This window comes from Miniopterus natalensis, chromosome 10 (genome assembly GCF_054644295.1).
Source record: "Miniopterus natalensis isolate mMinNat1 chromosome 10, mMinNat1.hap1, whole genome shotgun sequence".
NCBI lineage: Eukaryota > Metazoa > Chordata > Mammalia > Chiroptera > Miniopteridae > Miniopterus > Miniopterus natalensis.
In genome coordinates this window covers 45797536-45814300 of record NC_142090.1, presented here as the reverse complement: position 1 = coordinate 45814300, position 16765 = coordinate 45797536, and the positions used below count along the sequence as shown (strand labels likewise).

General features: G+C 37.7%; 1 protein-coding gene across 2 annotated transcripts in view; it reads right to left on the bottom strand.

The window, feature by feature from the left end:
• RELN (reelin) overlaps positions 1-16765 on the bottom strand; it is a 485569-nt gene that overhangs the window by 270323 nt on the left and 198481 nt on the right. For both annotated transcript variants that reach the window (XM_016219582.2, XM_087821107.1), the window contains exon 4: positions 13310-13380. In XM_016219582.2, coding sequence (XP_016075068.2) covers positions 13310-13380 — 71 coding nt within the window. The remainder of the gene's footprint in view (positions 1-13309; positions 13381-16765) is intronic.

Here is a 16765-nt window from a genome sequence, read left to right as displayed (position 1 = left end):
ATTCTTCCTATCAACAATTCAATTTGCCCGAGACAAATTACATGCTGAGAGCAAAGAAAAACTTCATTATTAAAAAAGCGTTTCTGCGTTTATGCTCTTTCAGAAGTTGAGCTTACCAACATCTCATGAGGTCACATTATTTTTACTTTTTTAAAAATTGAATTTATTGGGGGGACATTGGTTCACAAAACCATATAGGTTTCAAGTGTACAACTCAACAAAACATCACCTGCACACTGCGTCACAGACATACAAAGGATTGTAAGAAAATACTATGAACAACTGTGTGCCAACAAATTGGACAACCTGGGCAAAATGGATAAATTCCTAGAAACATACAATCTTCCAAAACTAAATTAGAAAATCTGAATAGACCAATTACAACTAATGAAATTGAAGCAGTAATCAAAAATTCCCAGCAAACAAAATTCCTGGACCGAATGGCTTCACTCATGAATTTTACCAAACATTCAAAGAACTAACACTTATCCTCCTCAAACTATTCCAAAAATTTAAGAGGAGGGCAGACTTCCAAGCTCATTTTATGAGGTCAGCATTATCCTAATTCCAAAACCAGATAAAGGCACTACAAAGAAAGAAAATTATAAGCCAATATCTCTGATGAACATAGATTCTAAAATCTTCAGCAACCATAGCCAGTTTGGCTCAGTGGTTAGAGTGTCAGTCCACAGACTGAAGGGTTCTGGGCTCGATTCCAGCCAAGGGAACGTACCTTAGTTGCAGGCTCCAACCCCAGCCCTGGTTGAGGTGCTTGCGGGAGGCAACCAATTGATGTGTCTCTCTCACATTGATGTTTCTCTCTCTCCTTTCTACTCTCTGAAAAAGCAATGGAAAAAAATATCCTCTGGTGAGAATTTAAAAAATGTATATATATTAGCAAACTGGATCCAGGAGTACATTAAAAAGATCATACACCACGATCAGGTGGGATTTATTCCTTGGATGCAAGGTTGGCACAATATTTGCAAATCAATAAACATGATACATCACATAAACAAAATGAAGGACAAAAATCACATGATCCTATCAAAAGATGCAGAAAAAAAATTTGATAAAATTCAGCACCTATTTATGAAAAAAAACTCTCAGCAAAATGGGAATAGAGGAGTGACACCTCCACACAGTAAAGGCCACATATGACAAACCCACAGCCAACATCATAGTCAATGGGCAAGAACTAAAAATGTTTCCTTTAAGATCATGAAGTCTCATTAGAAAGAATAAGGTCATGTTCAATTCCCATAAAGGTTGTTCTTTTGACTAAGGTGTTTTTCTTTTAACTGACTTATTTTGGAAAAAGACTTTTAAGTACTCATGTAACTCCAAAATATGTTTCAGCCGACTCGTTCAACAATTTATTCAGTACTTAAAGAATGGAAATTTTAATATGCTGGGCAGAAAAAGGGGGGTGCCTAAAAAATGAATTAAGGAAGTGGTTGATGAGTTTGTGTTAATATTATTGATTACTTAAAATAAAAAAGAGAAGGCTTTGAGTCAGACAAGCACTATATATCTATATATGATGACAGACACGTCTTACAGATAAAGGTATTATGTTATGGGAATTATATTTCCTGAATCATTTTAGAATTCAAAAGCCCTAGGTAGTTTTGCCTCAGGTATCTCTTCACCTAATTTGAAATTCAAATGCATAAAACTTCCGAAGCTAAATATGACAAATTAGACATGGCCCGTGAAGTTACCATTTAATGAGCTATGAACCTAGATTTTCATCTCCCCAGGAATAATTTCTTTATTACTTTTTGTATTTTATTGCAATAAAGCACCATTTGACCTTCAAGTATGATAACTAAGCTTCTAAAAATGTTATAAATTTAGAGTGAAAATAGTTTTCCCTGTGTTCAGGAATATACTTATGATCAGTATAAAAGATTACTTAATATTTAAAGAGAGCAAAATTATACACAGAACCAGCAATATTAGGAAGTATTATTCTTTTTTCTGTCCTTCCCCATTTCCCATCTCAATTTGATTTGTGTCTCATAACCGTTTATCATTTCTCACATTATAAAATAAATGAAATAGGAGCAAAACTAAAATATATCTTTACAACCTACAAATGAGGAACAGCAACCGCTTTCAGGAAAGATTTATTCTACTATGAGCTGTCAATAATGAGATCTTAAACAGTAAAACTTCTGACTCATTTCTTTTGCCACACTCATGCTCTCACCTTTTCTGGGAAGACATCCATACATATTTCAAAATGTTGCCTATGATATAAATAAAGGTTTTAAGTAAAAAATCAGAATATAAAATATACCATCTGAATTGCTGGTGAATTGTTATTTTTAAAAATATTACTGTGTAGCAATCTTTTTAAAATCTTAGAACTTTGAGAACTTGAAGAGATGAAATTCACAGATGAAGCAGAGGAGAGAAGTGCAGCTATAAATTAACCTATAGCCTGAGCATATATACATGGCTTTTAAATAACATTCAGATGTAGGAGTGATAATCAGGATTATCATCATCAAATAATAATAATAACATTGCTACTACTACTACTACTATGAAGAACAACAACAAGAAACCTTGTTGCTAATGTTAGCAGAAATTTGCTAGAGGTCTACCACTACCTATTCTCCCCTTCTTTTTAAAAATTTTTAAAAAATATATCTTTATTGATTTCAGAGAGAGGAAGGGAGGGGGAGAGAAAGAGATAGAAACATCAATGATGAGAGAGTTGTCATTGATCGGCTGCCTCCTGCATGTCCCCGACTGGGGATTGAATCACGATCTCCTGGATCCTAGGTTGATGCTCAACTGCTGAGCCACACCCAGCCAGGCTATTCTTCCCTTCTTTATTTTAACTGGCTGGGGCCCCCAGTTAGAATATTTCTCAGTGTCCCTGCAGCTTCCTGTGACAAAGGAATTAAGTTCTGTCCATAGGAGGGTGAGAAGCGACCCACGGGCATGCTTCCCTGGCCCTTTACCCTTACTGATGCTGGAACCTGTGAGTGCTGGAGCAGCCAGCTTGGCCCCAGATATGGAAGCTATATTTTGTACACAGCAGATGCACTCCACCAGCCCTGGACCACCTACCTCCAGACTGGTTTATGGCAGAGAAATATACTTCTAGCTATTTAAGCCACCTGTAGTTCAAGGCATTTGCCATGGAAGCTTAGTCTATACTCTAAAAGAGTTAATTTCCTGTTGGCTGGGAAGAGGTCCCTTTTGGGGAATGGTATCCTCTCTATATCTCAGTCAGTCCTAAAGGCCAGAATGGAAATTAGAGCTGATTAGACTGTGAGTTCCTGTGAGTAGAGACTATGTTGTATATCTCTGCACCCCCATGCCTAGCACACAGCTGGTCCAAAAATGTTAGTTGATTGGGTATTAATAACCTCAGCAAGACATTGCTAAAATCATTGTTAGAAAATCCTAACATTCCAATGTTCTCCTCTGTTCTCTCCTCTCTTAGTCACTGGTACACATATCATCTTCTTCATTTTACCTTACTTTTCACTTTACATACCTAAGAATAAACTGTACAATTTGTCTTGTTCTAAAATAGATATAAGGCAGCTAACAAAAAAGGGCAGACAGTTGAATAAGATAATAAAGTGGAAAAATCAAAGATGATGACAAATGAGGGTCAGAAAAATGCATCAAGTTGAGATAAGTATGCAACATGAATGAGGTGACATCTTAAGTTTGGTTTTAAAGTTTACAGAAATTGAAGAGTTTGTAACATGAAAGAACACATATTGCTCAGGAGAAAGGCAGCTATTTCAGGTAAAGAGGCTTGAGAAAAGTTTCTCCTGTGGTTTCTCAGAAAGGGGACACTGAGCAACGCAATAAACATCATCTGAAATAATATCTACCCACCTGTGAATTTTGTAGAGCTATTCTTAATAAAATCTATCAATGCAGAAGGAAAAAGTACATAATACCTAATGCAATTGTAAAAACAGTTCTGGAGGTGCAGGAGGTGTAGACTGGCTGGCAATTAAAGAAATAATAGTAATTATACAATTTTGGAAAGGTACACCTGTTATATGTGGTTCATTCATTCCCTCAACTAATACTTGAGTGTCAGGCACTGTGCCTGGCTTTGGGAATATAAAAATGATCCAGTCTCTGCTAGATCAAGGAGTTCAAATACAGTAGGAAATACATGTAGAAGTTAACACATGATAGTGCAATATGGTGAACTAAATTCAATTAGTAAGCATGAGTTGGAATATTGATGAAAATTAAGATGACAGAGGAGGAGAGACTTCAGCTAGATCTTTAAGGATGAGTACAATTTCATGGGTAAGACACAGGAGGAGGTAATGAGGAGGGTATCCCAGGGAAGGGAATTGGCATATACAGCCTACAGAGATAGGGGACAGGATGGCGTATTTGATGAATCAGTGCTTATTACAGCTGAAGTAGAGAGTTTGGTGTTCGGTGAGGGTAGGCAGTGTGGAGAGAGCCTAAATGCAGAGTCTAAGTGAGGCTGGGGAGAGAGGTGGCATCAGATCACAGAGGGCCTTGAAAACCAGGCTAAACTGGGCAAATGAAGGTAGTTATAGGGTTTGAGGTTGCAGTTAAAAAATTAGGTTTGCCCGGCCAGCATGGTTCAGCGGTTGAGCATTGACCTCTGATCCAGGAGATCGCAGTTCGATTCCCGGTCAGGGTACAAGCCCAGCTTGCGGGCTCAATCCCTGGTAGGGGGCATGCAGGAGGCAGCCAATCAATGACTTTCTCATCACTGATGTTTCTCCCTCTCCCTCTCCCTCTCCCTCTCCCTCTCCCTCTCCCTCTCCCTCTCCCTCTCCCTCTCCCTCTCCCTCTCCCTCTCCCTCTCCCTCTCCCTCTCCCTCTCCCTCTCCCTTCCTCTCTTTGAAATCAAAGATATATATATTTTTAAATGAGGTTGTGTTGAAAAACACTATGATAGATATGTGGAAGGCCTGAAATGAAGAAATGCTGTATGTGTGGAAAGAGCAGTGATGACTAGAGAGATATTAAGAAGATAAAATAAATTGGTCTTAGACACATTGGGTACAGACATGGATGAAAGAAAGAGGAAATTAATGTTTATCTAAGTCTCCACTAACCAGACCTGTAATAAAAGGATCCAGATTTGGGGAAAAGTCAAGTTCAGTTTTGAATATATTGAGTTCAAGGCACCTAAATGACATCCAAATGTAAGTGCCTAATAATAATAATAATAATAGCTAATATTTATAGGGTATTTAAGTGCTAGCCAATATCATATGCACATTACTACTGCATTTGATCCTCACAACTTTACTGTGTCCCTCCTGGGCACCGAGTATTGTGCCAGGCTGTTGGAAATGGTATGAGACAACCAAAAGGGTAGGTACTATTATCTTCCCTATTTTACAGTAAAAGAATTGAGATTACACAGCTAGAAAGTTCCAGAACAGAAGTTCGAACTCAAAGGTAGATAGATCCAAACTCCATGCGCTTAACATATTTGCATTACTGACTCTCTGAGAGCAGGGGATGGCGAAGCAGCCGAGGATTTGCAAAAGAGGACCAACTGTTGCACAAGTCCTCAGAGGAGAAGGCAGGGCTGTGGGACACTCACTTCACATTTTTCTCTAAGTGTGCTTTCGTCTTTCTCTTCTAGGTTTGAACTAGAATATCTATATTACAAGCTATTTAAGAAAAGGATGTGAAACTGCCACATACCTCTCATACATCTGGTACAGTGTTCCACATATGTCCTCTGGGGACACAGCACAATATGTGTTAATTAATATTAATGAATTCCAACTCTTAAGAACACGATTGTGAAAACTGTATTAACTATTACATTAAACAACTGAATCTTCAAGTATAAAAATAAGGTCGATTAATAGGTTGCATGAAGTAACATTTCATAAGCCAAAATAAAATCGTAATTTAATGTGTTTAACCACAGCTTTGCTGCCCTTCCCCAAGTAATTATATAGATCCAAACTTAGGCTTTGTCCTTCAAAATATGGGGGAATCCCACAGATTATACAGCAGTTTGTGTAGAAAGCATACTTCTATGGGCATCCAAAAGAACTCAATGTCAAATTTTTCTCAGGCATAAATCTTGATGTTTTGACTTTGGACTAGATAAAACTGTCAAGTGGAAATGTATATAGCTCTGAAGACTGAAAAGAAAGCTGTCTAAATATATGTTCAATCACCTTGGGGAAAACAGTACCAGTCCAAAACCCTGTTCTTTAGAAAATTAAAAAAAGTAGTCAGACCCACCTAAAGCCAGTAGCAAGACATTTTACTGTGGCCCTGGGGAGTTGCCTCTTTGTCATTCCCCTTAATCTTGTCTGTTGTAAGGATCACTTAGGGACACTTTTTGCCAGTCACTGCCCTAGGAGGGCTTCAGTTCCTTCCTCTGTTGGGTAGTCAGTGAGACCCTGTAGCAAGATAGGGGGTTCCTGGAAGGTTTTACCTGAGCCTCCTAATTCAGCTCCTTTTGTTTGTAAATTACAAAGTGCAGGGATGTCAGGAGCAGTAGTGTAACTGCTAAACTGGAATGTAAGCTACAAAACAGCCATAGGGAAAACAGATGACTCTGACTAGAAAAAGTTTTAACATTGGACAAATTCAACTGAAACATACCATTCATTATTTTCCACTTTTAACCATTAAAGTAGATATGGTAAAACCCAATTCTGACTATTAGTCAATCCTGACATGTTTAGCCTGAATTAATTTAAAAATTGCATTTTAATGTATTGGAAAGACATATAGTCAGATTAACTACTGAGTAACCAAAGATAACCCAGGGAAGATTTTGGTGGATCAGATCTAAAATTCATATATTTGGGTATAAAAGCTATTTTCCACCCAGTTTTACTCAGGTATAATTAACAAATAAAAATTGTATATATTAAGTATATAACATTGTAAAATAATCACCACTACCAGGCTAATTAACATATCAATCACCTCACATTAATAGATATTCTTAAAGTGCTGAAAAATATTGAGGTAGGCTAAACACCTCACTCACTTTATGGAATTGCTTACTGAACTTTTTATCTCCATCCATCTCACAATTTAAATAAAATTTCACCAATTCTTATTACAAAAAGATTAAAAAATTCCAAAGACTTTGGGATCCGAATGACAGAAATATGCTCCCTGCCACCGTGATCTGATGGCCCTTAGAGAACATAGCCACACTTTCTACCACTCACTGTTCTGAGGGTGATGAACAGCAGAAAAACCGCTGAGCCTGGCGGAAAGCAGCCAAGGTTTTCTGCTCCGGCTGTAAGCCTGACCCCTTTCCTCCTGACATAAAACATTTGCCTTTGGTTATATCCACTTCCATCATCCCAACAACAGAGGATTCCAGCATGGTTTATAAATGGCATGCACTCTTTTGGGGCACTACAGGGCACGACTGCTGCCGGCTGTTAAGCCTGCCATCTGGCCTTGCTAAATAATCAATGTTTGTGTTGTATGCCAAGAAGCTCGCAGGCCAGTGAGTAGATATGTGCACCATTGTTCTCCCTGCCCTGTCTCCATCTTGATTCATGCACTGCTGGACCAGCAGCAGCCATGCTGATACACTCACATCAGCTTTACACTTGTGACTTTGGTTTTACAAGGGCTCCAAAAAGTGTGCATTCTCTCCTAGTTGTTCCAGGAATTAAGGCAGCAGTGATGATCTTGTTTATTGAGGTCGTGGTTTCTGAGAGTTTTAATGTTTAAATTTTTTAATTTAACAAACTACTTGGTATAATGAAACCAACACTGGGCTGTGAGTCCAGACATTTGGTTTCTAGTCTGGCCACTTATGAGTAGTGTATATTTTGTCAAGTTAACTTTATTGGCTTCGTCACTAATCTACAGAAAAGAACTCTATGGTTCTAAGATCAGAGCATAAATTCAAATATTCCTCATCCTCAGGCTTTACAGGGTGGGGCAAAAGTAAGTTTGCAGTTTTGAGTACACAAAACAGTTTATTCTTGTATTTTTATTAATTATTGTTATTCTCAATACATACAACTGTAAACCTACTTTTGCCCACCCCGTATATACCACACTCATATTAACATTTTCAACAGGACTCCTTTTATGTGGTCCTGAGAAATAGGGATTGAGTCTATAGCTCTCTAGATTGTTCAATAATAATTCCTGCAAAAGACTGATTTCCTCTAGTTCCGTTCAGATTTTCATTCTATTCTGAAATTGCCTCTATCTTTGCTTTGATCACCTCTAACAACAGTTCACAAAACACTACCATATTTCCCTTTAAAATCACTTAGTGACATTCTGGAAGATCCCACAGATAGTCACATGGCTAACTCCCTTACCTCCTTCTTGGCCTTTGCCCTGATGTCACCTCCATGAGGTCTGCCTGACTTACCTGCCACCTTATTAAATTGCAATCTGCCTCTGCCCCCTCCACCCAACCATGCAGTCTTCCCCTATTTAATTTTGTTTTTTCCTACAGCATTTGCCACCTTCCAATATGGTATCACATTTAATCATTTTACTATATCTCATATTTATTGCCTTCTTTCTACTGGAATGTAGGCTCCAGTAGAGCAGGAATCTCCACTCTGTTCACTCATGTATCCGCAGATCTACCCTAGAGTAGTGCCTGGCTCACACCAGGCATTCACTAGTTCTTGTAAAGTACTGAATGTTAAATAAATTCACTTCTTTATTTTCTTCTGCTGGTGAATAAACCTAACCACCTTCCACTTTCAAAACAGTTAGGAGTATACAACCTAGCACCTCCCCACCCACCCCAGGCCGCAGAGGAGAATACCCTGGTTCCTCCTCGATACTTCGATGTCAGCAGAACTCAGTTGGAGATGTGTTTACAGTTGCTTTGGACCTCAGGATTCAAGGTGAAGACCTACAATCCCTGAAGCTGGTTTATATCCCAGGAGCACTGAGGGGATTCATTAGTATTCAGATAGTGAGCAATTTTCAGATTTCTTAACTTGATGTTTTATACATTTTTCAACCTGAAGTCAGTGTTAAGAACTTTGCTTTGGTAATAGCCACACTGTCTCACAGTGTTCCATGGCAAAGTTCAGGTTAAAGAGATTTTCTTATAGAAAGGACAGTGATTCTTTAATAGTAAAATGTTTAAAGTGAATATTCAGCCAACATTATGCCAAGCATTGTTGGATATTAAGAAAAACAAAAAATTAAGTCATGCTTCCTGTCTTCAAGAAGCTTCCAGTTGGGGGACATCAGTAATTAAACAAGTACTTATTTGTTTCAACAGATATCAATGATGTTAAGAGAGTAAGGCAAGTCTTCACACAGGAGGAGACAGGGGAACTGTAACTGAGAATATTCCTTCAGTGATTTGTTCCACTTGCCTCAGCAGAGTTGTCCTTTCTCCTTCTCAGGTATAATCCTATATTTGTTATTTTGGGGGAAACTTCTGTTAAATATAACACAAATGATATAAGTTCACTGTAAAAAATTAGAAAATACAGATAAGTTTAAAAAATATAATTAAACAATCACAATATCACCAAACTGACCTACTTAGGTTTTTTTATTTTATACTCTCTAACCTTGATTAAAACTTGACTCCAGGGAAATCCTTTCTCTTTATCATTTACTGAGACTGTACTTTATGCTAGTGACTTGAGAGTAAGGTCACACGGAACCTGGAGCCAGACCTACTTTCTCTATGATTCCAAAGTCTTCGTAAACCCTAAATCCAAAAGTAAATGGCTGCCCACTAGCATTTTCTTCTTGGCCTCAAGGACAGAAAACAGCCCCTGGCATCCAGGAGCAGGCCTGGCACTCACAGATGGGCCTCACTGTTCTTCTGTTGAACATAAATGATTTCACAGAACATCAACTTCAGACAAAGCCACTCTGGGATTATGATGGGTCAAGACAGGACCCCTTGGTAATCATGTCTGAACACAGGTACAACTAGAACATTGCCCAGCTCACAAAAGGCCAGGTGTCCCCCTCTCCTGGCTAATAGGAGTAGCTGTTTTTTCTTCACCAATTAGAGCTTTAGCCTCACTGTAGTCTGTCCTACCTCTAGATAAGAGTTATTGAGGTCCTAACCATAGTATTACCCCCTTTCCTGACAGCATCCAATCCAGAGTAAAGCCCTACTTCCTTAAACTGTAGTCAAAATCATGATATATAGATCTAAATCTCATAATTCCTCTTGTAATATCCTCTTATTCAGATGCCCCATGGTTTTCCATGGAGATCAGGCTCTAAACCCAATCTGTCAACTCCAGGTGTGCTCCCAGTGGTATTTGGCTACAAGGCATTGGATGCCTATATATACATTCTGATATTTTTTCTTTATTTTAATCCTCACCCAAGAATATTTTTTCCATTGCTTTTCAGAGAAGAGTAGAAGGGAGGGGAAGAGAGAGAGGGAGAGAGGGAGAGGGAGAGAGAGAGAGAGAGAGAGAGAGAACAGTGATGTGAGAGAGACACATCGATATTAGAGGGCCTCCCAGGGCTGAGGATCGATTCTGCAACCAAAGTGCATGCCTGTGAATGGAATTGAACCCGGGACCCTTCAGTCTTCAGGCCGATGTTCTAACAACTGAGCCAAATTGGCTAGGGCAATACATTCTGATCTTGAGAGAGGTTGGGGTGAAGAGAGAATGAGAGAGAGAGTGCTCAAGCCTATTCTTCCTTTGAGCCTGCTTCCCCCTCTGGTTGTCTTCTCTTTCCCCTTCTCTTTAATTCTAGATTTTTTTCAAAGCTTCAACTTTAAACACTGCCTCACTTTTACTTCTCAACTCACAATAATCTCCCTTTCCTTGACTGACTCCAAAGCCTGGGCAAGAATTTTCCATGCTACGACGCAGCCTCAGGTGGTTTGGCCTCTCCTGAAACCATCCTAATTTATAGTCAAAGTGCCAATAACCTTCTAACTGCAAAATCCTAAAGCCTCTGCCTTCTCTCAGAAGCCCCTGTCCCTGCTGAGCGCCTCTACCATGCTGAAATGTCTTCCTGAGTTCACCCCACCTCTGAAGCTTGCCCCTTCTCTCTGCTCTCACCCAAAGCCTACACTCCACTCAGCCCCTTCCTCCCTTCTTTGGAGGATTTCCTGGATGAGCACATTCCCTCTTCAGCAGATTACAGACTATCTAAGACATCACCAGAGTGTTTTCTGATCTTTTCACTTTTTCAGTATGTTTGGCCAATAATACACTCTTATAATAACAGCTGTCCTCCAGCTCCACAAAGTAAAATTTGCTTTGTTTAAATTGCTTAATTTGATTAAAATCAACAAACCTACTAAGTATGTTGTAATTGAAAGGCATTGTGTGTGGTATATAGAGATTGTCATTTTTTCCTCTAAGAAAACATATTAGACATTCCTCATCTAATGCAAAGTAAATTATTATTAAATTTATATTATTTTATTTGAGGTAATAATGTGTTAATTAAAAGTAGACAGGGCGCAAATAAATATATGGTTTATAGCACCAATTATTTCCTTTGTTATTCCTGACAGCAGGAAGCCGTCGCTCTTGCTAGTATTCTTTCCACCTATCTTGGATGGATTGATATAATTTCAGTTGAGTAGGTGCTATTGAAAAGCTCAGTGTTTTCCTTTGGTCTTGGACTGAAGAGCATTTTTAATAATATCTACATCTACCATCAGGTAACTCATGTTCTTGTGTAACACTACTATATGAGGCCTTTTCTCTCTCACTGATTGAGGATTTTTCCCCAGTGGTTTTACTTGACTTTTTCTTTTCATTTTAAATAAACCCAATTCCAGCAATTCATTTACAATGTAAAAGATCTAAAATCCCAGGCTTAAAAAAAATCAGTTTTTAGGTAATGGTAAATGTTAATAAATTTAGGCATGTTTGCCTGGTACTGTGCAGTTTTCAGGATATTATGTTCACTGCTATGTGGTGTTCTATAATGTGAACATTTTATAGTCTGAAAAAAATTTACACTATATTTCTTGAGGCTACTATAAAGGCCATCGCATTTTTCATTCTCAAAAGTCACAGAATAAAAATCTGTTTAAGAGCAATTTGAAACAAAAATTAGAATGGGGTTTTCTCATTGAAGAGTTATGTATGTAAATTAGCACCAGTGTGCCAGTAATAACCATCAAGTACCACATTACTTAGATAAAGCCATATTGATGATGTATATATTACTACAAATAAATGGTATTTTTTAGGCCTTTCAAAAACCAATATAATTTTTCCTCATTCTTTCCTATGTCCATTAGATTCTCTTTAGCAGAAAGACAGTAGAAATTTCCTTTAAATTCAATAATGTAATTCCTAAGCTAATAAATTTCCTCAAAATATAACTCTGTGAGCAGAAAATCATAACATGTCTATGATGATGATGAAAAGGGCAGGACATTTACAAAAGTTGGCTTCAAATGTATCCATTGCAAAGATCCTTAAATAAAGAAATAGGTGTATGGCTGAGAAATATTTGTATTTAATCTATCAACACTTTTTAGGTGGTTGTCATATGCCAGGCACTATGCCAGGTTATGGGGAATCAAAAAGCACAGAGGCATAGTTTGTGCACTTGAGAAGCTCAGTCTCTCAGAGGTGGCATCCATTACTTTTCAGAAGAAAATTCCTGTGAAGTGGGAAATGCACAAAGTGAGGTGGAAGCTCAAGAGGTAGAGGGATCAAATTTGTGTGAAGGCATGTATCCTGGCTTTCACCTTTTCAGTGTGCGTGTGTGTGTGTGTGTGTGTGTGTGCGTGTGTGTGTATACATGCATATATGTGCCCCTGTCAGAGTTTGGTATGGATGAGAGCTTGGATGTGCATGAGGCAGTCACAAAGCAGAAGTCCCTTAATGTGACTATTTCATCTACACTTAACCTATCTAAAATGATACAGTATCTATTCACAAGTCTAAAATTGATAGTATAACAACTGGAAAAAAGCATACAGATAACATAACATGATCAAATATTAAAAGCAATAAAAGACATTTTCAACAAAGTCGATAATAAATTTAAGTGGTAAATTAAGTGGATGTGTTTTTGTAGCATTAAGTGTTTTGGCAGAATTCTAAAATTACCAAGATCTATATTTCCAGTACAACTATATGTAATTCATTAGAAAAAAATTGTGAAAAGATAAATTTTTATCTTTTTTTTGTTAACAGTATTTTCAGAAGCCTACAGATCTTTATCAATAGTTACTAAATAATTATTAGGGGTATGAAGAAGTCAGTAATTCTAAATCATCATGATCAAGTAATATCAATGAAATGCTTACTCGCACATAGAACATAGGACCTACCATAAATAATTTTGACTGAACCAACATGGAGAATTCAAAGATGAGTCTTACCTCCTTGTTCACACAACTGCTGGGCTAAAGCATCTTTGAAAATAATCTGGCCTCTGTGTGTTGCTGTAGCCCTGGAAATGAATAGCAAAGGTTAATCCAAATCTTATAATAAGTTTGGTGATAACTTATGTACTTTTTTTTTTAAAAAACCTCACTTTAAAACATTATTGCGTGGACATGATTTTTTAAACATGAGTGCATCTGAACAGTGAAAAAATTAACAATAGAGGCAAAGCTTAACCCAAGGCACCTGGGTTATGAATTATCTCTGGTTTACTTTGTAAAGATATTGTAAAATTTATGGGCTTATTTTGCAAACCACAGATGTGAGCAAATCCTGGATAGAAGAAAAAGCATAGAAAGAATGTTTGTTGAATTTTCTTTTTCAGGAGGCCTTGATATAAAATGTTTTGTGGAGCAGTAATGATATTAACACTGGAGAAAGATGCTCTCAATGTACTTTTTTTGCTGAAATCAATAGTCACCATAACACATAGAGAGGTGAGATGAGAATTACATTTAAAAGTTATGTTTTTTAAAAGAGGGCTATTCGAAGCTTTCATAATTATAAAATCTGTCATAATAAAATATAGCTTTACTGGGTCTAATTCACCATTTGAAGGAGATATGTATCTTTTACCTCCTCTAATCAGAGTTGTGCACATGGATTGGTGAAAAAAAAATAACATCCTTGCAGCAGATGTGTTATTCAATGGCTATAATAGGAACTGTCTTAACAAAGGAAGAATTATTTATGCTTTATATTTGAAGTGTTTTTACTTAAAAGGGATTTTTCTGGCACAAAATGTATTATTTAAACAAATTTAAAACAGAAAATCATGTCGCTTTAAGAAACCTGATTTTAGAAAATAAGCTACACAAAATCTTTTTAACAACTAAAAAATATTAACATTAAATCTCAACCTTAGTTCTAGATGAAACTATCTTAGGGTAAAAATAATTTGATTCAACCATCATTTACTGAAGATGGGTCATGTGCAAGTGCTGTGCTTGGTCACCAGAGGGCAAAGTTTGGCCTCTCCATTTCCCTCCATATGTGCACCACTCAGTCAACATCTTGTCCTTTGAGGGACCCAATGGGACATGGCTTCCAACATTCCCCACTCTGGTCTCCATGTGGATGTACCTTCCTCCTCTATGCTGTAGAGTTTTCTGATATCTATCCCTCAGTTAGTTACTACTGTCACTAGTATCAGTCCTCCAGGACCCAACTCTAGAAATAATCTGATAAACTAAACCATGTTGAAGTGTTAATGGGTGATGTTGCTCCAAGCTAACATATTTCAGCAATGCAACTGAAAATATTATACTTTAGTACACACACACACACAATAGTACAACAGTGAGAGTTTTGAATGTTGGAAGGGAGATGTAATTGGAGAGAAAAGTCACTGAGCAGCCTTCAACTTATAGTATATGTGAAGTATATAAGGGTAATCAACTCTTGTTGGTTATATTAATCCTTGTTTTTAAATAATAATCATTATCAAAATTACAGATAAACAGATGCTACCAATCCCTGTCTATATTCATATATGTTTATAGGTTTTCCTTTGCTCTTAGCAAGCTGAAAATAAGGACCAAATACAAGGCCAATCTAAGCTATAAACATGGTCTATAGACTCACTAATCAATTATAGGTTTATATCCACAGGCAACATGTTAACTTGATTTACCCTACATTTCATTGTTCAAATATCAATCAAGTCAAGAGCTTCTGAGCTCACATACGCTTCTAGTAGTAGCATAGCAATCAGAAATGAGGAATTTTATTTATTTTTATTTTTTTAAATATATCTTTATTGATTTCAGAGAGAAGAAAGGAGAGAGAGAGAGAGAGAGAGAGAGAGAGAGAGAGAAACATCAATGATGAAAGAGTCATTGATCGGCTGCCTCCTGCATGCCCCCGACTGGGGATCGAGCCCACAACCTGGGCATGTGCCCTGACTGCCTGGATCCCAGGTCGACACTCAACCGCTGAGCCACGCCCGGCCAGGCAGGGATGCAGCATTTTAATTTGACATTTTCTTTGGAAGGCACATATTTTCTGAAACTACTAACCACTAAGAAAAGTCCTCTAATGTATAGTGTTTAAATAATTGTTCCTTTTAGTTGTCTTCTGATTGTATGTATATAATATTCTTATGGTAATATTTCTCATTGATTCATAAACTCAGTTGTCATGGTGCCAGTCTATGCTCCCCATGAACACAATGGGGCCAGAGTATCTAGATAAAATTCATGAAACAGAGGTTTTGCCTTTTCTGTGGGTATCAGAGATACTCAAAAATCCTGGTCACTACACAGAGCCTTGTGAACAGCCCACTTTCTTGCTTTCCCTGTTCCTCAAGTTCCTGATTTAGGATTTGTTGCTTTCATTTGTTCTTCTGCTACTTTGGTTCAACAAATAAATTTCTGAAGAACTAGAGAGTAATTGAAACTAAGGAAATTTCTATCATGTGGTCAAAATTTCTTTAGCAGTGGCTCTCATTCTTCAAGCAAATATGGAATTCCAGTATATGAAACAGAGGAGTCTCAGCTTTTGAAGTTGTTGGGTTCCCTTTCCTCATCCAGCATGCTCCCCACCACCCATTCCCCAAAACTCCCTGGTGCACTTCTCTGGAACTCTTAGGGTTTTTGAGAGGCAGAGTTTGAAAACCACTGAGTTAGTCTAACTCTTACAGCATATGAATCAGGACATTGAGGCCCAGCGAGGACCTGCTGACTGTCACACAGACTGTGAATGGCAGATAGAACCTGGCTCCAGGTTTTGATTCCAAGCCTGAGATTCTTTCCTCTGCATTAGTTGTTTTCAGAATGCGTTCTATAGTGGTACCCTGAAATCTCCAAGCGAGTCAGGGGGAGGGGCAGCAGGGGTGCTCCAGGCTTCATCAATTCAACCAGAGTACCGGGCCTTTACATGTTCTAATTATTTAAATGTTGTTTGAAGAAAGGGCTCAGCCATTAGAAACTGACTTATGGAGCACGTGTTCAATGTCATTATCTGAAGTCCTCTGGATGGGAAAAGGAGTAATAATAATGACTGGTATATGTATATATATAAACCATGTACCATATATATGGTTATTAGTATTGTAACACTTCTTTATGAATTGAAATTTACCCCCTGCTAGGCACTGTTGTAAGGTCTCCACATATATTAACTCAATCCTGACAACAACTCTAAAACTTAGATACCATTATCCCCATTTTCCTGAGACACAGGAATATTGTGTGATTTACCTAATGTCATAAAACTGGTGGTAAAGTCAGGATTTAAACCCACACAGACAAGTGTAGAATCTTTGTGTTTAATCATTACCTTAAATTGTCATTGATCTGATTCAAAAATTTAATGGTAGCTTTTCATCTCTTTCCAGAGGGAGAGCCTGGTTTATGGACCTGATATTCAAAGTCATTCCTCTTCTGGTTTGT